Source organism: Sorex fumeus, unplaced genomic scaffold, assembly GCF_029834395.1.
Source record: "Sorex fumeus unplaced genomic scaffold, SorFum_2.1 ptg000063l, whole genome shotgun sequence".
Classification (NCBI taxonomy): domain Eukaryota; kingdom Metazoa; phylum Chordata; class Mammalia; order Eulipotyphla; family Soricidae; genus Sorex; species Sorex fumeus.
This window is the reverse complement of record NW_026606120.1, coordinates 54,213,451-54,235,509: the sequence shown is the minus strand read 5'-3', so window position 1 is coordinate 54,235,509 and position 22,059 is coordinate 54,213,451. Positions and strand designations below refer to the sequence as shown.

At 44.2% G+C, this 22,059-nt stretch overlaps 2 protein-coding genes across 4 annotated transcripts in view; one reads left to right on the top strand and one right to left on the bottom strand.

Annotated features, from left to right (window-relative positions):
* Nucleotides 1–282: 282 nt before the first annotated feature.
* LOC130035033 (small nuclear ribonucleoprotein F-like) lies at nucleotides 283–3,501 on the bottom strand. The gene is made up of 2 exons (XM_056126519.1): nucleotides 3,240–3,501; nucleotides 283–446 (listed from the first exon to the last, which is right to left on the bottom strand). The coding sequence occupies exons 1-2, from the start codon at nucleotides 3,499–3,501 to the stop codon at nucleotides 283–285; spliced, it is 426 nt and encodes a 141-aa protein (XP_055982494.1).
* The window catches only part of RFFL (ring finger and FYVE like domain containing E3 ubiquitin protein ligase), a 93,676-nt gene continuing 72,005 nt past the window's right edge, over nucleotides 389–22,059 (top strand). For 2 of the 3 annotated variants that reach the window (XM_056127733.1, XM_056127732.1), the window contains exon 1: nucleotides 440–576. The gene's annotated coding sequence lies outside the window, so the exon portion shown is untranslated. Of the gene's footprint in view, nucleotides 603–22,059 lie in introns of all 3 variants that reach the window. The other variant, XM_056127734.1, reaches the window with a different exon arrangement.

The window sequence follows — 22,059 nt, the reverse complement described above, 5'->3', positions numbered from 1 at the left end:
CGGAGCTGGGTGTCCTCCGTCCAAGAATGGGAACCATCTTGTTGCGCAACGAGGTGCTGACCGGGAGGCAACTTTCCCAGACGGCCACTATGTCCAGAGTTCAGAAAGCCGCAGCTACGCGCCCAAGTCCATGGAGCTGGCACACAGGCTCCGCTGGGCCTTGGACCAGCGCCTTCGCCCCGGCTCCGCCCAGCGTCCCCGTGACCCGAGTCCCCGCGGGGCGGCCCGGGGCGGGTCGGGAACCGACGCTCCGCCAGGGGGCGCGCGCGCGGGCCCGGCCGCTCACGGGGCCGCCCGCGCCGGGCCCTCTCGATGGTGGCGGGTACGCGGCGGGAGCGGCGCGCGTTCCCGGGACGGGGGCGGGGCCTCGCCGGGGGCGGGGCCGCGCGAGGGGCGGGAGCGGCCGGGCCGGGCCAGCAGGCGAGGGGGGGCGGGGGGCCGACTTCCTGGGGCCGCCGGTGAAGATGTCGCGACCGCCCCCCGGCGCCCCTCAGCCCCGGAGACGCCGCCGCGGCGGAGCCCGGAGCCCCCCGGCCTGAGGCGTCGCGGCCCGGAGCCGCCACCCCCCGCTCCCAGGTGCGGGCCGGGCCGGCGGCCGGCAGGTGAGGCGGCGGGGCGGGGGTCGCCGGGGGGCCGGGCGCGGCCGGGGTCGGGGTCGGGGTCGGGGCGGCCCGCCCAGGGGAGCCCGCACCTGTGCCGGACAGCGCTCCCGGGAGCGGTGCCCCGGAGTGTGTGTGTGTGTGTGTGTGAGTGTGTGAGTGTGTATGAGTGTGTCTCTGTGTGTCTGTGTGTCTGTGGGTGTCCGTGTGTGCGTGGTGTGTGTCTGTGTGTATTTGTGTGAGCCAGTGTGTGTGAGTGTGTGTGTATGAGTGTCTGTGTGTATGTGAGTGTGTATGAGTCTGTGTGAGTGTGTATGAATGTGTGTGTCTGTGTGTATGTGAGTGTCCGTGTCTGTTTGTGTGTATGTGAGTGTGCGTGTGTGTGAGTTTGTGTGTCTCAGTGTGTGTGTCTGTGAGTGTGTGTGTCTGTGTGTGAGACTGTGTGTCTCTGATGTGTGTGTATGAGTGTGTGTTTATGGGTCTGTGTGTCTGTGTGTGTCTGTATGTGTGTGTGAGTGTGTGTGTCTGAGTGTGTGTGAGACTGTGTGTGTATGTGTGTGTCTGTGTTTGAGAGTGTGTGTGGATACACGAATTCCCAGCTCTTCCTCCATCGCGATTGGCTTTGGGTGTGCGGATCAAGGGTCGCCACCACCGTAGAGGGACACTGAGGCAGGTCGGGGACTCTGAAGTGGGGCCGGTTCCTGCCCTTAGGAGTTGACCACATGTTGGGCCTTGCATGCACCTCCTCCGGGAGGGGGAGAGGGGCCTCCCCGGGTGACTTGTCCTAGGGCAGAACCACATCCCCTCCGCCCTTTGAGGTTGCTGTCATTTGCTGGAGGGAGGAGGACTGAGATCAGCGAGGAAGTGAGTGCCCTGCTCTCCCCTACTCCCCTCGTGGGCCTCCCCCATGACTGTCCTCTTTGTGTTCTGGCCAGAGGCCACTCCAGTGACATGCTGAGCCCCCTCCCCTTCCCCGTACATGTGGCCAGAAAGCGGTGGAGCGGTGGGTACCTCCATGCAGGTCAGAGAAGACTGGTGTGGCCCGGCTTTGCTACAGGAAGCCTGGTGGTTTCCCCGTCTCAGTGCAAGTCAGAGAAATGTCGTTGATGGCACCGTTTTTCTAGGAACCGGAGAAGGCCTGGGCACCGGGATGCTGGGCCCGGGGTGTGTGCAGAGTCCTAGGGCCCGGCGGCTGGCAATGCGGCTTCCCCTCCCAGCCCACGGGTAGAGCTTGCCCCTATGCCCTTTCCCCCTCCACTTCAGTATCTTCCGGCCCACAGAAATTGGGTGGCGGTGGGCCGGCACTTCTGAAACTTCGAAGCACAGTTCCTGCAAAGTCTGGGCTTCAGAGGGGGGCAGCTCAGGAGTTAGGGTTTATTTTGAGGTGGAGTTAAACTGGGAAAGTGTATTAACATTCAGGGGGTTCATCTTGGCAGGATTAATAATTTGATTGTTGCAAGAAAAGTTTTCTATAAGCTTGGCACACAGAGACACTCGTTAATTTCCGTCTCTCATTGTGAGGACTGTGATCAGGTAGGCCAGCTGTTACTCTGTTGACACTGGGGCCAGCGGCAATAAATCCTCTATGTTGACTTGATTTAATCAGTTGGTAAAATAATAAGTCAAGTGACAACTGTTCACAGAAAGTGAAGAAACTAATTTTCTTTTCCTTTCTTTGATTTTTGGGCCACACCTGGCAGTGCTTGGGGCTTACTCCTGATCCTGCACTCAGGGATCATGCCTATGAGGTTTGGGGGACCACGTGGGATGCCAGGGACAGAACCCAGGTTGGCCATGTGCAAGGCAAGCACTCTGCTGAATTATCTCTTCAGCCCTCTGGAGAAACTAAATTTCAACATTTTCACTGCCAATTCTGTTAACTGCTTAACACTTTTTAAATATGAATGCCTCTTTAAGCGTTCTTAAAATAGTTGTGGAAAAAAACATTTTCAGTTCCAATGAAAATGTAACTGGAAATGCCCCTACCTTCTCTCACCAGTCCCTTTATTATTTATTATTATTATCATTATTATTATTATTATTTTGGTGGTGCCAGAGCCTCACAATTGCCAGTCATTCTATCTTTGAACTACACCCCAGCCTTTCTACCTTGATTTTTAAAAAGTAATTTAAAAATTATTTATTTATTTATTTGGGTTTGTTTCTGGGCCATACTGGGCAGTGCTCAGGGCATGCTTCTGAGTCTGTGCTCAGGGATCACTTCTGGCAGACATGGGGCCTTAACTGCTGTACTCTCTGATCCCTTGATTTTTTTTTTTTTTTTAAGTAGGAACCACACTCTGATGCTTCACCTGGTGTTGCAGGCCTGACTGGTTTGGTGCTTTGGTGGTAGTGGGGCCCTGGGCCACACCCAGAGGGACTCATAGCACCTGTGGCTGGGCCAGGAGCTGGGCATTGAAGGGGAGGGTATGTGGTACTTTGGAATCAGAGTCAGGGCTTAGACGTGCCCTCAGGCATATGCTCCATCACCACTTGAACTGTCTCTCCAGTTCCCCGCCTTGATTTTTTTTTCATTCTTATAATCAAATCTTTAATACTGCTATCTTCTTAAAAATTTTTTCCAAAAACCAAATCTTTATTGTCTAGAAGTATCTATCCAAAAAAAGTCCCTCCAAAGACGCTGTTCTCTTATTACCCCATCTTCTTCCTCTTCTTCAATATTTCTGGTATAAAGGACATTACTACACCTTATTAAAACAACACTCAGATGTCCAGACAATACTCCGTCTCTGTACCCTTTTGTATTTGCAAGCTGCACGTTCATGCAGCCATCTGCAGACTCTGGGTAGCCCTGGAACTCCATTCCCAACTTAAATTTCCCCATTAATGGTTTTTCTGTTAATTCATTGAGGAAATGTTCGGGATTGAGGGGCAAAGTCATCGCCACTAAGGGCAAATGCTGCTGGCAACTTGCCGTCAACCCAGCTGTCATCCACCCGTCTGTCCTTCGTGACTGGACTAGTGACTGCATGCCCTGAATCATGGAGCAGAGAGAGAAACTGCCATGGAGCAGCAGTGTGACCTTCTGCTTTCGTACTATCTTATTTTATCCACTTATTTATTTTTGCTATGCTGGTCATGGAACCTAGGGCCTCACATGTGTAAGGCAAGCAGTGCTCTATCCTTGGCCCATCACAATTTTTTTTCTCTTTATATTTTTTGTGGTGATGGAAATTAAACCCAGGTCTCGTGCATTAAATACTGGTATTGTGTTAGTGGTGGATTTGAGACATTCCACATGTATTGTCTTTATATTTTGGGAGGAAAAGATTTAACCTCTGCTCTACAGGCCTAAGATAAAATTTAGAGTTTAATGAGAAAGTGGTGCTTAAATTGCTGTTGGTGAAGTCCCAGGGGGAAGAGCTGCTTTGTTTTTGTTGTTGCTGTTTGGTGATAGTTACTGATTTGGTAATGGATGCTGCTGGTGAGCCTTTTTTGTTTTCTTGTGCTTACTTGTGTTTTACAGGTAGATTTTGGCGCTTGTCAGGATAATCTTTTACATCCACCACACAGCACTCCGTTTATTCAATAGAGAATTGGATCTCATCCCTTGTATGTAGCTCTGTAGCACTGTCCTCCCATTGTTCATCGATTTGCTCGAGCGGGCACCAGTAACGTCTCTGTTGTGAGACTTGTTGTTACTGTTTTTGGTATATCAGATACGCCATGGGGAGCTTGCCAGGCTCTGCCGTGCAGGCGGGATACTCTCGGTAGCTCTGAGAGGGGTGGAGAAATCGAACCCGTGGGCTGCGTGCAAGGCAAACGCCCTACCCGCTGTGCTGTCGCTCCAGCCCTTCTTGTATGTCACGGTCCCGGTCACGGTCCTCCTGTTGTTCATTGATTTGCTCGAGCGGGCCCAGTAACGTCTCCATTGGAGACTTTGTTGTTACTGTGTTTGGCATAGACTTTATTATTCATGGAATTTAAAAATCATTAAAGCAGGGGCTGGAGAGAGAGTACAATGGGTTGGGCTCTTGCCTTGCACGCTGCTGACTTGGGTTTGATCCCCAGTACTTCATATGGTCCCCGAGTCTTCCAGGAGAAACCTGAGTGCAGAGTCAGGAGTAAGCCCTGAGCATTGCCAGGTGTGACCTCTCCCTCAAAAAAATCTCCCCCCCCCCCCCCCCCCCCCCCCCCCGAAATCCTAAACTAATTGGATTCTTGCTAGGATAATCTTTTTTTTTTTTTTTTGAGGGGGAGGGCACACCTGTTTTACTCCTGGCTCTGAGTCTAGGGATAACTTCCATGGAGGGTCTCATGGGACCCTCTGGGATCCTGAAGTTAAGATTAAATCCAGGTCTGTAGTGTGCATGGAAGGAGCCTTACTCTCTGTACTCTCTCTGGCCCCAGGATATCTTCCCGTGGGCCACATGAAAGCCAGATAGCAGGGATCACTGGCCTCAAGTGTTGAAAGACCTCTGTTCTCTGTGTTTCTAGGATTTAACTGTTGCCATGGGCAAGGCTTTTTTCCCCCCCCTTTTCATCCTGTAATGGCATTCTTTGTTTAAGCCCATTATCTTCCATTCTCTTAATTAACTATCATAAAGTTTCTCTGCTTTCTCATACTTGGACTGAATATCCACTTTTGTTTGTTTGTTTCTGGGCCACACCCTGTGGAGTTTAGGGGTTACTTCTGTCCCTACACTCAGGAATCACTCCTGGCAGTGCTTGGGGAACCATTTGGGATGCCGGGGAGGGAACCTGGGTTGACTTCCTGTAAATGTAAACGTCCTACCCACTCTACTGTCTAATAACCTTCCTCTCCCCTCTTTTGATGCTTTTAGACCTGAATCACAGCTAAACAGTCGGCTAAGAGATTCCTACTGATGTTTTTAAACATTGTCCTTTTTCAAAACAAGCATAAAAGCTGTTTCCTCTGGGGCAAAAACAAAACAAAACAAAACAAAAAACACTTCTTTGCGTCTAATAGAAAGACAAAAGCTGGCTTTCCCAGTTTTCTACCAAAAGGAAAATTTCTTAACCTTTCCTCACTCTCTGGTTTTGCTCCTACAATGATTTGTCTAATAGTAATGATGAATAAGTATCGGGAGATTCTAAAGTTCCCTGAATCATCAAAAGGTCACATTGTTTTCAGTGCAGCTTTAGCCTTTCTAGTGTGTTTTATTGCTTGGCGTTCCCCAGAGCCAGCTGCTCCTTGAAAGACTCCTTACCTAGCAGGTTGCTGCTGAGTCACCGAGGCATTCTTCAGAACTATAGGTTTCTCAGCTCCACCTCCTAGAGTTTTTGATGGAATGGATAAATGATGCTGACAATCTACATTGCAAAATGTATCTATTTCCAAAGAGCTCCCCAAGTGATTCTGATATGCAGCCAGGTTTGGGAGCCACTGTTCCATTGCTTTGAAATTCTTTTTCAGTTGATAGTCTCTTTAAAAGCATCATTATGTTATTCAGGATGTTTGATTTGCTAGAATAGCCTATTTCCTTGTCCTGATAGATAACAAAGAGCTTTTATAACTTTCATGTAAATTACTGAGTCTGTGCCCAGGCCCCATCCCCCCCTTATCTGTCAGGAGTCATGTGGGAGAGCTGGTGAATGTAGCTTCCTTTCTCCTGAGTGGACAAATGAATGATAATGTGGAAACCGCTGGAAGTCTGTGAATAGGTAGTTGAATTTAGTTATGATAGTGTCTGATAGGGTATTCTCTGTAGGTTTTAAAATAAAACTTGTATTTGGAGTGAGAACTCAAGGGATTGAGTAATTGCTTTGCAGGAAGAAGCCCCAGGTATGATCCCTGGAGCATCATGCTGGGAGGAGCTCCCATATATTGGCAAGGTGTGGCCCCCAACAAGAGCAAATCGGAAAAAAAATTTTGCAAGATGTCATGTGTCTTTTTTTGTTTGTTTGGTTTTGGTTTTTGGTTCACACCCAGCAATGCTCAGGAGTTACTCCTGGCTCTGCACTCAGGAATTACTCCTGGCAGTGTTCGGGGGACCATATGGGATGCTGAGGATGAAATGCAGGTCAGTCGCATGCAAAGCAAACACCCTCCCCACTGTACTATTGCTCCGGCCCAAGATGTTATGTTTCATTTGTTTCATTTCTTTATTATAGCTGAAGCACTGAAGATAATCTGTGTGTGGAACCGAACCTTCATACTTTTATTAATGTCTACTCTGTTGGCTTTTGTTCCAGAACCACACCCAGAGGTGCTCAGGAACTCCTGGCTCTATGATCAGAAGTGACCTTGGTGGTGCTTAAGGGTGTATATGTGTTCTTGGAGATTGAAACCTGGGTCAGCCACATGCAAGTCAAGTGCCTTACCTCAAGTCCTTTTTTTTTTTTTAATTTTTTATTGACTCACCATGAGCTACAGCTACAAAGCTTTCATGTTTGAGTTTCAGTCGTACAATGATCAAACACCCATCCCTCCACCAGTGTACCTTTTCCACCACGATGCCTTACCTCCTGTTCTGTCTCTCCAGGTCCCTTACATATCTATTAGTGTTTTAAGGAAAGGTTAGAGGGGCCAGAGAGATGTAGTACAGTGGGTAGGGTGCTTGCTTTCCACTTGGCTGACCTGGGTTCGATTTCTGACATCCCATCTGTTCTGCCAAGCACCACCAGGAGCACTTCCTGTGTGCAGAACCAAGAGTAATGCCTTACAATCACTGGTATGGCCCCCCAAACAAAACCAACAACAATAAAATAAAGTTAGAATGAGAAGGGAAAGTTAAACCTTAGAATATGATTAGGAATATGAGTCATTGAATACTTAAAACTCTTTAAAATAAGGGACCAGAGCCTCATTTTAAAATAATTAGTACAGGGACCAGAGTACAGGGTAGGGCGTTTGCCTTGCATGAGGCCGACCCGGGTTTGATCCCCAGCATCCCATGTGTAATTGCATGAGTAATTCCTGAGCATCGCTGGGTGTGACCCAAAAAGAAAAAAAAATTAAAAAAATAGTACAGTTTAAATTAATTTTTAAAAAATAGCATTTGCCTTGCATGTGGCCTACCTGGCTTTGATCCACTGGCATCCCATATGGTCCCCCAAGCCCTTCCAGGAGTGACTTCTGAGAATAGAGCCAGGAATAACCCCTGAGCATCTCTGGGGTGGCCCTAAAAACAAACAAAACAAAACAAAATAAAGACCCTTCTTAAAGTGAGTGAAGTGGAAGCGGTGTTCTGAGTTCCTCTCTTCTGGAATGAGTGAAGGTGGTTCAGATTTATCTTACTTATCTGTCTCAGGGGCAGCGAGCTCAGAGCCGGCTGAGGCTTCGAGGTGCCCCGTCAGGCAGCACCTGACATCCATTTCTTTCCATGTCTGCCATTTTCTAGTTTCCTTTGTTTCTCTTTCCCGCTTTCAAGTTGCCCTTCCTTTGAAATTGCCAATCATGCCACTATAATCGCAGGCCAACCTCCTGGAACTCCAAGCCAAAAAGAGGTTGCTGGTTGCTAACACCTGTCTCCCAGCCAAATGAATAGTTTCTTTTGTGAACAGGATGTTAAAAAAAAAGGGGGGGGGTTTATTAGTACAAGACTGGCTTAAATGACCTTTATAATATAGCATATGTAAATCAAATGTGATTTAAAACCATTTTAGAGATTTGCTTCTTATACTATGTATTTTTATATAAATTGGGATGTTGGTTGAGTATTTAGCATCTCAACTACAAATCTCTTTAGTACCCAAACAGACTAATTTTAGTCATATTGATTGGAATCATTTATATTCCAAGGAAGTTTCTATCCTTAAGGGTCTTTGTATTGTTCTGCAAATGTCTAACTAATGTGTAATACAATTAAAGTTTTGTTCACTGCTCTGCCTGCATAATTAGTTTAATTTCTGCTCCTTATATTTCTGTTGGCAGCTGGGAAATTAAAATACTAGATGTTGCATAAAACTGCTTTTTTTGAGGGGTGATTTTACTGTCAGTTGAATGGACTTAGGCCCCAGGGTACATTTTTAAAGATGTCTTATTCAACTTTCCTGTAATAGTCTCTTTCTCTCTATAGAATTAATGTATTAAGACACATAATTGGCTAGTTAAACATTCTGAAGAGACAATGTTTGGCCTTTACCCCATGATTATATTTTTTCCTATATCTCTTTTGAGGAAATGAGTGTAATTTTTGAAAATGCCTAAGTACGTTACAGTTACATATGCGTTGAACTTTTGCAAAGGCTAGGGAATGGAGTGGTTTTCTCTGATAAGCTATAGTATTTAATTCCCTGCCCAATTGCTGTTCTGTTCTTTCTAGATCATTTGCCAGCCTGGATGTGGAAGAGGGAAAGGCTGAGATACCTGCAAATCCTTTCACAGCTTTTTTAAAATAAATATGTCACTGAAACAGTTCTACAGGAACAGAAGTTGCTCTCAGGGAGACTTTACATTTAATTACTCTAATCTGCATTTGATTTCTTAAAGCATTCTTTGAGTGAGTCTTACCAGGCTGCTGATTTCATGGAGTTGAAACCTACACAGGTTTTTGTCTCTGAGGTTTGCTCTGTTCTTAATGGAAAGTATCTTGGGTCTGGTCATTTCTCCAGAAAAAAAGATACAGCAAAACCTCAGTCTCTCAAAAGCCTTTTACGAGGGCTGCCACCTTGTACGGAATTTATTCTTTTATTTAATTAATTTATTTTTGGGGCACATCCTATGGTTCTCAGGACTTACTCCTGACTCGATACTCAAGGAACCATAAGGATGCCAGGATATTACCCAGATCAGCTGCATGCTAGGCAAGTGCCCTAGCTGCTGTACTATAACGTTGACCCCATATACTGAATTCAAACTTAATTTTGTTGTTGTTGTTGAGTTAGGCTTACTTATTTTTTTTGTTTATATATATATATATATATATATTTTAAACCACACCCAGTGGGGCTCAATGGCTACTCCCCACTCTGTGCTTAGGGGTAACTGCCAACAGTGCTGGGGGACCATGCAGTGCCTGGGATTTTACATAGTTGGCAGCATGCAAGGCAAGTCCATTACCTTCTATATTCTCTCTGGCCACTTGACTTTAAAAATTATATATATTATTAGTCTGGCAAACTCCCCGTGGTGTACCCAGTATGCCAAATACCAGTAACAATGATGGGTCTCATTCTCCTAACCCTGAAAGAGCCTTGAATATGGCACTTTTTAAAATCTCAGGGCTAGGGCGAAGGAGACGTTACTGGTGCCTGCTCGAGGCAATGGACGAATAACAGGATGATCGTGATTATATATAAAAATTGTTACATATCTGGTTGTGCTCAGGGCTTACCCCTGGCTCAGGGTTTACTCCTTACTCAGAGATCACTTCTGGTCAGGCTTGGGATGCTGGGGGTCGAACCCAGGCTGGTCACATACGTGGCAAATGCCCACCCTGCCGTACTATTGCTCTGGCACCCTAACTTGATTTTTAATGCTTCTCTGAGTGCCACAAGTGAAACCTGCATCTCCAGCTTAATGGGTTCATTTGGTTTTGGTTTTGGTTTTTGAGCTATACCTGGCAGTGTTCAGGACTTATTCCTGGCTCTGTACTTAGGCCATTCCTGGCATTCCTCAGGGGACCATATGTGGTGCTAGGAATTGAACTACAGATGCCTTATCTCCTGTACATATGCCTTACTCCTCGGCCCCTCCAGTTTAATGTTTACATGTCTTTTCTAGTATTCATATAATTTTAGGTTTCATTATCTCTGGATTTTGGTGGTCATGATTCTCTGCGACAGCCAGTTCCAAGAGTAGAAGGGAAGTTCACCCTATTTGAACTATTTTGGGCTAATCTCCTTTGCCAAAACATTTTTAACCCTCTTTAATCCCTTTAAAGAAAAACTGCCTTATCATCTTGAAAGTCCTCATGAAAGTAACAGGAAGTTAAGCCAACTGTAGACCTCTGAGTGGTTAAACGTGTGCAGTTAGTGTTTGTAATCAGTGCCATTGTTTATTTCAACTGTTGGATGATGGCAAAAAATTTAAAGGAAAAATGAAGCTTTTCTTAAACTTTTTCTTAATGGAGTGTACTTCTCTCCATCTCATCTTATACTCTTTCTCTTACTTTCTAATCTCTCCAGCCTGGCCAGTAACTGATCTGTACTGATCTCATGCCTATAGATGTGACATGGAAATCAAAACACTTTTTTTCCTAAAGATAGTTTAGGAAAGCATGTTGTTCCTCTGGCATTTTCTGTGAATTTTCCTACTTTCATTTAAAAAAAAAAAACTTCACAATGGTTAAGATGACTACTTGAGTAATAACCAAGCCTTTACTAACTAAATTTTTTCTTAATTCTTGAGCCACTGGGTCCATAGCCTCTTAGTTACCCTTCCCCTTGATCATGCTTCCATGGTATGGAAGGTGAGTTATCAGAGCCTTTTTTTTAAAGTGCTGAGGGGCTGGAGCAATAGCACTGCGGGTAGGGCATTTGCCTTGCACGTGGCCGACCCAGGTTGGATCCCCGGCATCCCATATGGTTCCCCGGCATCGCCAAGAGTAATTCCTGAGTACAGAGCCAGGAGTAACCCCTGAGCATCATTGGGTATCATCCAAAAAGCAAAAAAAAAGGTACAGAGAAAGGGAGTGTTCTTTCTTTTCTTTTTTGCTTTATTTTTGGCCACACTTTTTTTGTGTGTGTGTGTGTGCTCAGGGTTTTCTTCAGTCTCTGCATTAAGGGGTCACTCCTGGTGGGCTCAGGTGGCCATATGGGGTGGTAGGAATTGAACCTGGGTTTGCCATGTGCAAGGTGTGCACTCTACCTGCTGTTCTACTGCTCTGACCCCAGGAATGTTCTAATTTGGGGAAAGAGATGAGTATTTTCTAGGGCTTCCCAGGGATAAAGTAGCTAAAATTCAGGTATTTTGAGGAATCCTTCGCCAAGGAAGGAAGAAGGAGGCAAAAAGGAAGCTTTTGTAGATCAGATCCCCAAAATACAAATTGGGCAAGTTGTATTTTATGGAAGGATGAGGAAGGCAGTGCCTAGAACGTGCAAGTGGCATGTGTGGATGAAATAAGTACAGGGACTGGGGCTTTCATGGTGCCTTCCTGGTGCCTTCAGCCTCATTTTGCACTTGCCTACTTCTGTTTCTACCTTTTGGACTGCTTCAAGTAGCATACCAGGATATTAGATCATACACAGATGGAAGAAAGCATTTGTATAATCTTTACATATTAGAGTTAGAAAGTTCACCTTAGCCAGTGTTTGCTGTGCATTGGGTGGGGAAAGTGGTACCTGATATTCCCAGAGCTTGACAGTTGGGCTTGCCGGACCCAGGACTCCAGGTGACTCTGAGTCATGACCTCATGACCATTGGTCTAGTTCAGCCTTCCCAGCTCTCTGGACTTTCGACACAAATGCAGGTCAACAGCTTGAGGAAGAGTGACAGTGAACCAGTTTATTAATGGAGGATGTAAAGACGATAGTACTGTAGCTTCATCTGCAGATGATTGTCAAATTTCTAAAATTTATTTGTTGAATTTTTTTTATATTGCACATTAAAATGCCCTTAGTAGTACCAGAACTAATATTAAAAATGAAACAACATGCTTAACACTGCTGTGGCTACCATATCCTGCCGGGCCTGGATTATTGTATTGTGGGGCTGAGTGCTAAATGATCACCTTCTTGTTGGACCAAGCTGAGAATAACTGAGTGTGGCCCCTATATATTTTTTTTAAAAAAGAAAAAGAGAAAGAAAATATGTTGTATAGTGTATCTGACTTCGCATTTATTTGAGATTCAGTTTAGCCGTTCCTGCTGTATTAATTATAGAAACAAAAATTGCCATCTGAGACCTTTTTCCTTGTCTCTTCTTTTCAGAAACAACACAGATTTTATAAGAAATAAGCAATTAGTAGGGCCAGAATGATAGTGCAGTGGGTAGGGTATTTGCCTTGCACGTGGCCAAGCTGAATTTGATCTCTGGTATGCCATGTGGTCCCAGGAGCAACCTCAGGAGTAATTACTGAATGCAGAGCCAGGAGTAACCCCAGAGTATCACCGGGTGTGACCCAATAAACCAAAAAAAAAAAAAAAGGAAAGGAGAAAAAGGAAAGCAACTAGTTTTATTTGGGAGGGATTAAATTGGTAAAAAATTTAAGAGTTCTGAATATCATGTCAAAGCAAATATTTTAAAAATATACATATATATGTATATACATACATATTTTAATATGGTACCAGGGATCAAACCCAAAGCCCCACACTTATGAGGTATGCTCTCACCACTGAGTCACAGCCCTTTGTCAGAAATAAATTTTTAGGGCAGGGTTCAATAGTAAAGCTCATGCCTTGAACATATGAGACCTGGGTTTGATCCCTGGCATTGCAAAAATAAAATCAAGGAAAGCAACTTTTTAATGTTCTTCCATGTAATTAGATAAGTATATTAATGCACAATTTATTTCCCCCCACAAATATATTTTATTTAAATATTGTGGTTTACAATATTGTTTCAAAGGAGCGTGGGAAGCTGGATGAGAGTGTCTGGGGCTGAGAACCATTCCCCTAGCCGGCCCACAGCAACAGACAGATGAACTGGGGAACAGAAAAACAGGAACAGGGCCCCAGACTGGTCGGTAGCCAGTTTTTTTCTCTCTCTTCCCCAACATAGTTCCATTTCTCCCCTTACAGCATTGTAATTTCTCCTTCTTTCTCCCCAGCATAGTTCGACTTCTTCCCTTGTAGCATAATAATTTCTCCTCTTTTCTCCCTCCTTGCCCTTTCTCTTCCCTTTTCACCAGCCTTGTTCCATCTCTTCCCCTTACAGTATAGTTATATAGAAATCATGAAGGGTGGGGGTACACATAGTGGGGTTGTCATAACAACAAACAGACTAAAGCCCCTCTTTCAGGGGAAGTTCTAAGAGATTAATTCAAGGACAAGTTCTCATCTGAGGGTTCAGCACTCTAGATTACTAGGGCAGGATTCTATCTAGGGTGTATTGCTTTCTCCTTTCCTCAGTTAGTTATCCATTTAAACAATCATAGTAAATTTACTTCTTATTAATGTTTCTAATCATTTTGCGTAAACACAGTAAGAGATTAAAGGTTAAAAGAAATTAAAGGAAAAAAGGTTAACTTTAAAGGTTGGCTCTTCCTGGGGGGGGGGGGGGGCATCTTGCTATATATCCCAGACTACAGTCCTCAGGCCAGGTTAGTTAGTCTTTCCTAACCCCAGCAGGGTACTTATTCAGTTACTTCTTTTTGGGTCATGAAAGAGTTTGCTCTTAACTTATATTTCTTATGCACTTAGCTTGTCCCTTTCTGATGCCAGACTAGCTTACAGCTTGCCCTGGGTTCATCCTTGGGATCCTCACTGGGATCCTCCTTTTGGGGTATTAGAAAGGGTAACTGAGGCTTGAGTCAGTTACCTAAATATTTATCTAAATATGACAGATGCCCAGGAGTAAATATTATTTGGAGTCAGTTAATTCCATGTTACAAAAGCATAATATCAACTGTCTTCCTGTGTCTATACAAAAAGGACATTGCTAGATAAACCATATAAATGACATAAAGGAAAGAGAAAAGCAATATAGGATTATTAGTGCTTGATGGAATTGGGTATGCCTCAGGGGCACTGTTGTGGGAGTAACTCAATAAACCTAAACTCCCTGCGGGAGGAACAAGGACAACCCATTGTTATCTAAAAGCTCGTGATGATTTTTTTTACAGGCATTCAGTATTCTGGCACCAGTCCCACCACTGCTGTCACCTTTTCTCCACCACGATCTCCATTTTCTCAACCACCCCTCAAACCTGCTCCCATAGCAGGATCCCAGTAATTTATTTTATATTGCTTATTGCTACTAAATGGCTAATCAAGAAATATTTCAGTAAAAGAAAATTTGTGAAAATGATTGTATCTTACCATGGGAACCTTAAGTCCTTGTCTGAGGGTTTACTAAGCTGTTGTTGCAAGTTAAGTCTTCTGTGTAAATGTTTTTGTTAGTCAAGATTAGTTGGCTTCTACATTGCATTCCCATCCAATCTGGTGTGCTTCTACTGGGATGTTAGTATTGTAGTTTGGAGATGTTGCTCCAGAAAATACAGAATATTTAACTGGGCAGTCCAGCAACTGTTGGGGTGTGAGTGCAACTGCCAGGACTTTGGTAGGGCATGAAATTACCCCCCATTCTGAGGTCTCTCTGGAGATTTCAGCTGGGACTGGATATCTGAGAAATTTTTGTGGCTTGTTGATCTCTTTTAAGATTTATTTATGAGTCTCTGGAACAAGACCAGTAGATGGCCCTACATCATGGCAGGAGTGGGATGCGGATCGCTCAACTTAGTCTTTTTTCTGCACCATACCTTGCATTGCGCAGGGGTTATTCATGGCTCTGCACTTAGGGATCACTCCTGATGGTGCTTAGGGGGTCTTACAGGATGCTGGAGATCAAATCCAGGTTGGCAATGTGCAAAGCAAGAACCCTACCTGCTATACTGTCACTCTGTCCATCAATTTATTGTTTTCTAAACACAGGTTTTTTTGTTTTTGTTTTTGTTTTTGGTGGGGTGCTTTTTGGTCATACCCAGCGATGCTCAGGGTTTACTCCTGACTCTGCATTCAGGAATTATTCCTGGTGGTGCTTGGGGGATCACGTGCCAGGGATTGAACCTGGGTTGGCTGAATGCAAGGCAAATACCCTACCCACTGTACTATAGCTCTGGCCCCCAAACACAGATTTCTTTAAATTTGTTGTTACATACTGAAAAAGCATTACTGGGGATTGGAGAGAGCTCAGTGGCTGAGTTGCATGCCTAAGGCCTGTGTTTGATCTCTGGCACTGTTACTGGAGTACCTCAGAAAGCAGCCACCAAACCCAGAGCCAAGCATTATTGGGTGTGACCCAGAAACAAAACCCCCCAAATATAGAATTTGCTTTCCAGCTCTTTTGGAGGGTGGGTGCCACACCTTGAGTTGCTCCAGGGCTATTCATGGCTCTGCACTCAGGAGTGATCCATGACCATGCTCTGGGCACAATATGTAATGCTTGGGATGAACCAAACTTGTTCATATGCAGGTCTTTACACGCATGCTCTCTGGCCTGTATACATTTTAATATATTTATTTAAAAATACTTACTTACCTAAAATAATAGATTGGGAATTGTGTAAAAATTGTAACTTTAAAAGAAAATTTCTAAAGGTATTAGTAAGATGACATATTGCTGAAATAGATCTCAAATTTTAGTATGGATCAGAATCCCCTGGGTGCTTGTTAAAACAGATTTCTGCTTTTTTAGGCTCATACCTATAATCAGTGGGAATGAAACTGGGGATTTTAAGATAGCTTGTCTGCAGACCACACTGGGAAAAAGTAAGGACTCACATTAAAAAGTCATAATAAGACCAAGAAAGGCAGATACTAATGGGTTGCCTTTATTTTGCAAAGGAGAAATTCAGGGCACAGAGAGCTCGGGACATGCATCATCACCCAGGGTCTCTGGCTAGTTGGCTCTTGCAGAGTGGCAGAGAGGTCTTCTGACTCCTTTGGTGTTACTTCGTTCTGTCACACCAAAGGGTCTTCTATCCTTACCTTCAAATCAAGCCATAGAACACTGAGGTCAGGAGAATCTGAATTCTTTCACAACAGTCGGTGACTGGATTGGCTCTTTTCTTGGTGTTTTGTATGTTTGTTTGCTTTTGTTTTTGGGCCACACCTAGTAGTGCTCAGGGATTGTGGTTTGCTCTATGCTCAGGGATCACTCCTGGCGGACTTGGGGGATCTTATGGGGGTGGAACAAACCTGGGTCAGCCATGTGCCTTACCTTGCTGTACTGTTGAGTCCTGGGTTGGCTCTTCTATATTTTTGTGTGTCAGGGATCACACTCAGGGCCTCACACATGCAAAGTGTGTGATTGCCAGCTGGACTACATTCCAGCCCTCAATTGGCTCTGCTAAATAGTGTGAAACCTGTGCATTTCATACTCTGTGCTAAAGCCCCAACTTCGTGTTTTTCCAGTTTGTTGACAACAGATACTTTTGTGAAACCTAAGAAAAATGAATCCGCAGATAAATCATTCACTTGAATGTCACAGTAATGTCTACATCTGTAAAAACTTTTACATAGTTTACATATTTCATAGGTCTTTTAATTTATCTTAGCGCAAGCTTCCATGAAGGGTCTGACTACATCCAGTGAATGCTTTTGTTCCCTGGGGTTCTGAGGCCATTTTAGGAGCTTGATAACGGAGGTACTTGACCATTTTCTTGTACCATCTGACTCAATCAGTCAATTTAGAAGTTCCATTCTACTGTGGTAGAGAAGTCCCATCACTTAAAGAGCTCTCTGGATTGGAACAATTTTGATACGTAGACATTACTGTGACATTCAAGTGAATGACCTATCTGCTAATTCATTTTTCTTACGTTTCACAAATTTGATACTTGGGTGAATACTTAAATGAGCTTAAGAGAAATTAAAAGCCAGGGAGATAGTTTGGTCTGAGTATGTGCTTTGCGTGCAGGATTCCTAGGTTTGACCCCGGTACCACATGGTCTTCTGAGCACAGCCAGGAGTAGTGTGCCTTAGCCCCAAGTGGAAGGAGCACCTCAGTACCCCTGAGTGTGATTCTGTAGCCCAAAAGAATCAGGTAAAGCTTAAAAAATAAAATAAAGATAAAAAAAAACTTGTATTAGTTGTCTCTGTAGAGTTTTCTATTTCTTGGCCTGTTATTCATATTAATACAGATTCTTCAAGGGAAGGGAGGAGGGGGCTGGAGAGGTAGTATAGAGGGTAAGCCGCTGATCTGGGTTTGATCCCCAGCACCTCAGCTGGTCCTCCAAGCCTTTCAATAGTTATCGCTGAGTGCAGAAGTGCAGAGCGAGTAGTAAGCCCTGAACACGGCAAGATTTGACTCCCCAAAAGCCAAATTATATGTGTGTATATATATATATGTGTGTGTGTGTATATATATATTATATTTGTGTGTGTGTGGCCTGCCGTTTCTCTGAGGCACTTTAGCTTATGTTTTTAGAAGCTTTTAATGAGTAATCTGGGAGTAAATAATGTTAGTTTGTGTGCCTATAATGTCAAAATGTGGATTTGGAGTAGGGGGAAAGTCTCCACTCATCTATTACATCCTGGTTTGTTTAGGTGAATGAAATGTCAAATTAGATAGATTATTGAAATCATTATTTTTGGTAGTTACACAATGAAACTGTTTGGATGTGCGTGCAGAACATTGCTCCCTGTGTCTGAACTTTGGGCTGGTGAAAGTTTCAATTGTTCAGAAGCAATACTAGTTAAAAAATGCAGCTTCTGTTGTTCCTACCACAGCTGTCTAAATTACTACTCTATGGGGGCCTTTGGATAAGCATTGTTCTTTCCTCCTTCCCTTCATCTTTGTTGTGATGACTGGGGGGTCTCAAACTTGGTTCAGCGATCCCAGAAGGCTGAGCAAGCATTTGGGGCTCTCTTGGGGGTTGCCTCCTTGCCTGTAAGGCCTGTGATGTGTCACTGAACTATCCCTGTCCCTCCAGCTAGCATTGCTCAACACTTTGGGAAACAACATAAATTTCTGATTCTGAAATGTCAGCAGTTGTTCCTTGAATGACTGGGAAACCTGTAAGAGGGGAGAACTGTGTTGGCTGCATCTCGGTGACTCAAGTAAAACCTTTCTACTTTCATTTACTTATTATTTTGGGTTTTTTGTGGGGGCTATACCTGGCTGTGCTTGGGGCTTATTCCTGGCTCTGTCCTTGGAATCATTTCTGACAGAAGTCAGAGGATCAGATGAGGAATTGAACTTGGGTTGGACAAATGCAGGGCAAGCACCCTACCTGCTGTACTATTACTCTGGCTCTAAACTTTTCTGCTTGTTAGGTTATTTTGGGGGGCCACACTCAGCAATGCTGAAGGCTTACTACTGGCTTTGTGCTGGTGATTAGGAGATCGTATGGGATATCAGGGATCGAACCCAGGTTGACTCTATGGGCTTAATGAAGCAATGCAAGGCAGGTGCTCTACCTGCTGTATTGTCTTTTTGACTCCACACAGGGTTTGAAAACGTGCTCAGACTGACTGGATAGGCTTAGCTTGCAATTGCTTAGGCCTTCAGCTCATCTATTAGCTTTACTGTTCAGAGGAAGTTTTTATTTTTCAAAAATTTCAGTTTTTATTTTATTTATTTATTTGCTTTTTGGTTCACACCACTACCAATACTCAGGATGGTGAGCTCTGCACTCGGAATTACTCTAATGGTGCTCTGGGGACCATATGGGGTCCTGGGGATCAAATCCAAGTTCGTTGCATGCAAGGCAAATGCCCTATCTGCCATACTATGGCTCCAGCCCCAAGAGGGGGTTTTTAGAAATAGGTTCTGTTTCATACAGTGTGGGTTTAAATTATCCTTTTGTCCCTGGGCTTGTGTGGAATGTAATTTAAAGATGATATTAGCTGGACTGGGGCTAATATTATATGTGTCTCAAGTGGCCTTGCATGTGCAAGTCCCAGAATTTGATTCCTTGCACTTCTTCCTGCAGCCCACATCTCCCCCAACCCCCAGCAATTTTGGGTGGTCACCCTTAAGTAAAAAAATATATATATATAATTATATATACACACACATTAGTAGTGCTCCTTATTTTCCTAATTTTATTTCTATAAACGGGCTGGAGCGATAGCACAGCGGTAGGGCGTTTGCCTTGCACGCAGCGAACATGGCTGACGCGAGTTCGATTCCTCCGCCCCTCTTGGAGAGCCCGGCAAGCTACCGAGAGTATCTCGCCCGTACGGCAGAGCCTGGCAAGCCCCCGACGACGTATTCGATATGCCAAACACAGTAACAACAAAAGTTTCCAATGGAGACGTTACTGGGCCCGCTCGAGCAAATCGATGAACAAAGGGAGGACAGTGACAGTGACAGTGACATTTCTATAAGCAGTGAAAGTTGATTTTTTTTAATTTATTCCCAAATCTAAAATTGTGCGTTTGATGTATAAGCCAGCATTCGTTTTCTCCCATTTGGTGCCAGGTGTATCTATTTATAGCTATAGACACAGATACTGATTTTGCCCCTGGGAACCTCATGTTATAAATGATAATTGAACAAATGGTGATTGTATAAAGTAATAAGAAATAAATAATAAAAAGACTACTTTCAGTAAGAATTCCCCATCAGTATAAAAAGTTTAACTTGGGAACTGGAGCGATGGTATAGCAGGTAGGGTGTTTGCCTTGCACGAGGCTGACCCAGCTTCGATTCCCAGCATCCCATATGATCCTCTGAGCACCACCAGGAGTAATAATTTCTGATTGCAGAACAGGAGTAACCCCTGTGTATTGCTGGGTGTGGCCAAAAAGCAAAAAAAAAAAAAAGTTTAACTTGTGGGGCCAGATAGAGAGATTGCTAAAAGAACTGGCTTGTGTGCTTTGCATTTGGGAGTACAGTTGCTCGTGTTCCAGGCCTGGTACTGCATGGTCATTTGACCACTGCTAGGAGTGTCCCCAGTTACCACTGGCTGTGGCCCAAGAACTTCAACAGAGGAAGGGGCAAGGAAAACTTTATCTGAGTTTGAGACATATGTGTGTCCTGCTTCCTGTACATGTGAGATCTCATGAGAACCAATTCAGATAATCACAGAGGAAACATCTTTAAAAATTTTTTCAGCCTGTCTGCACATTTTGTAGATGGCTACTGTGACTTGTAAGAAAAGCTGTTTGCAGGAAATCTGCCACATCTAAGGTGCTGGACCTGGAAACTACATCTTTGACAGTTTGTCTAATTGCTGCAGAGTTCAGATTCTTTTTCTGTCAAGCAGGGCACTTTTAGCTAAGCTGAACTTGCTGTGAGTTCGTTCTGTGTGGTTTACTTTTGCAGACCTCTGGCTCATTGCCCATAGCCCTGTGTGAGCTCAAATGAAAATACCAGGATGTATAGGCACAGGTAATGTCTGAAATGAATCTCAGATTGTTTGGCTGGCAGTTGATTGTTGCTGATATTTTGTCTTTCTGTCATAGAAGGGACTATGAAATAATATCAGAGGTACTTTGCTTACTATAATTTCACCTTCCTTAGTTCCCCAAGATGGTTGGATAATGGAATGAGTAAATAGTTGGTTGTTTTATTGAGTGTGTGTGTGTGTGTGTGTGTGTGTGTGTGCATGCAGGACATTCCTGGAAGTCCTTAGGGGATTAAACCTGGGGCTTCCCCATGTAATACCTGTATCCCACTTTGTACCATCTCCCTGGCTCCAACTGCACACTAACAGTCTCACATATATCCCTTTCCCCATTATGCCCAGTTGCTACTATTAGTAATCTGTTCTTTATAATTTTGTTATTTCCAAAATATTATGGAAATGGAGTCCTAACAGCAAGGGACCTTTTGCAATTGGCCTTTTTCACTCAGCATTACTCCCTGAATCCAGGATGTCACGTGTAGCAGTTGTCCTTTTATTTTGGTGTTTAAGCAGTATTTCATGGTATGAATGTCTCAGTTTTTAGAAACAGGCCAACTATGAAAGGACATTTTGATTGTTAAGTTTCTGAATATTGAAGACAAAGCTGTTGTAAACATTTGTGTAGATATAATGTTTATCCAGGACTTAAGTGAGGCTTTTCTCCCCTTCCCTTCTCTTTATTGCTGTTGTAATTTCTGGGGATCACACACTTTGTTGTGGTGTGTACACACTCGGTCATGGTACACAGGGGTCACACATTTTGTTGCGTTGTGTGCACACTTAGTCATGGTACACACTGGGTTGCCACGCACCAGAGGTTGTGCATTTGTGACGCTGCAGGGATTGCACACTGCACATGTGGCAGCAGGTGTCGAGCTCTGGCCTCAGGCATGAAGACTGATGCTCTACCACTGTGCTAAATCCACAGGCCTATTTGAGTGGAAACTCAGTTCTTTCCAAGAGTAATAACATTTACAGACTCACCAGCAATGTGGTTTCGCTTCATCATTGTCAACATTTGGTATTGTCAGCATTTTTCAGTTTGTTTTTTGTTTTGGGACACACCCGGCAGTGCTCAGGGGCTGCTCCTGATGTGGTGCTTGGGGATTGTTTCCAGCTTGGGACCATCCTGTGCCAGGGGTTGATTGAACCCAGGGCTACTGCCTGGCATTTGCAAGAATGTATGGTTGACCTCTGGTATTGACTCTCCCTTCATTCCCTCCTCCCCCCCCACACACTGCTGAATATAACCCTCAAAGTCCTTGGGTACTACTTGCGTGACCCCCATCAACACAACAGTTGGTCTGGGGTTAATAAATGCTAAAGTAGGTGGTTGTGTAGATGGCATATGTGAGGTCCCGAGTTTAATCCATCCACCACAAAGCAAAAATAATATTATAATGGCACCAAATAAATATAAAACAGAAGGTAGGGGCTGGTAATACAGCTCAGTGAGCACTTGCCTTGCCTTGTATCTATGAGATTCTTCCCCCCCCCCGCCCCCCCCCCCCCGCACGTAAAAAAAAAATCAACAGCAAAATCCCAGAAGGTTAACCTCTTCCTGCCAGAGCTAACTA

Excerpts from the sequence above, each read along its gene's own strand:
- LOC130035033 (XM_056126519.1), bottom strand. The coding sequence starts at position 3,501 with ATGACTTTGCCCCTCAATCCCGAACATTTCCTCAATGAATTAACAGAA. Across the intron at positions 447-3,239 it reads TGGGGTAATAAGAGAACAGC|GAAGTCGGCCCCCCGCCCCC; the intron begins GTCTTTGGAGGG and ends CGGCGGCCCCAG.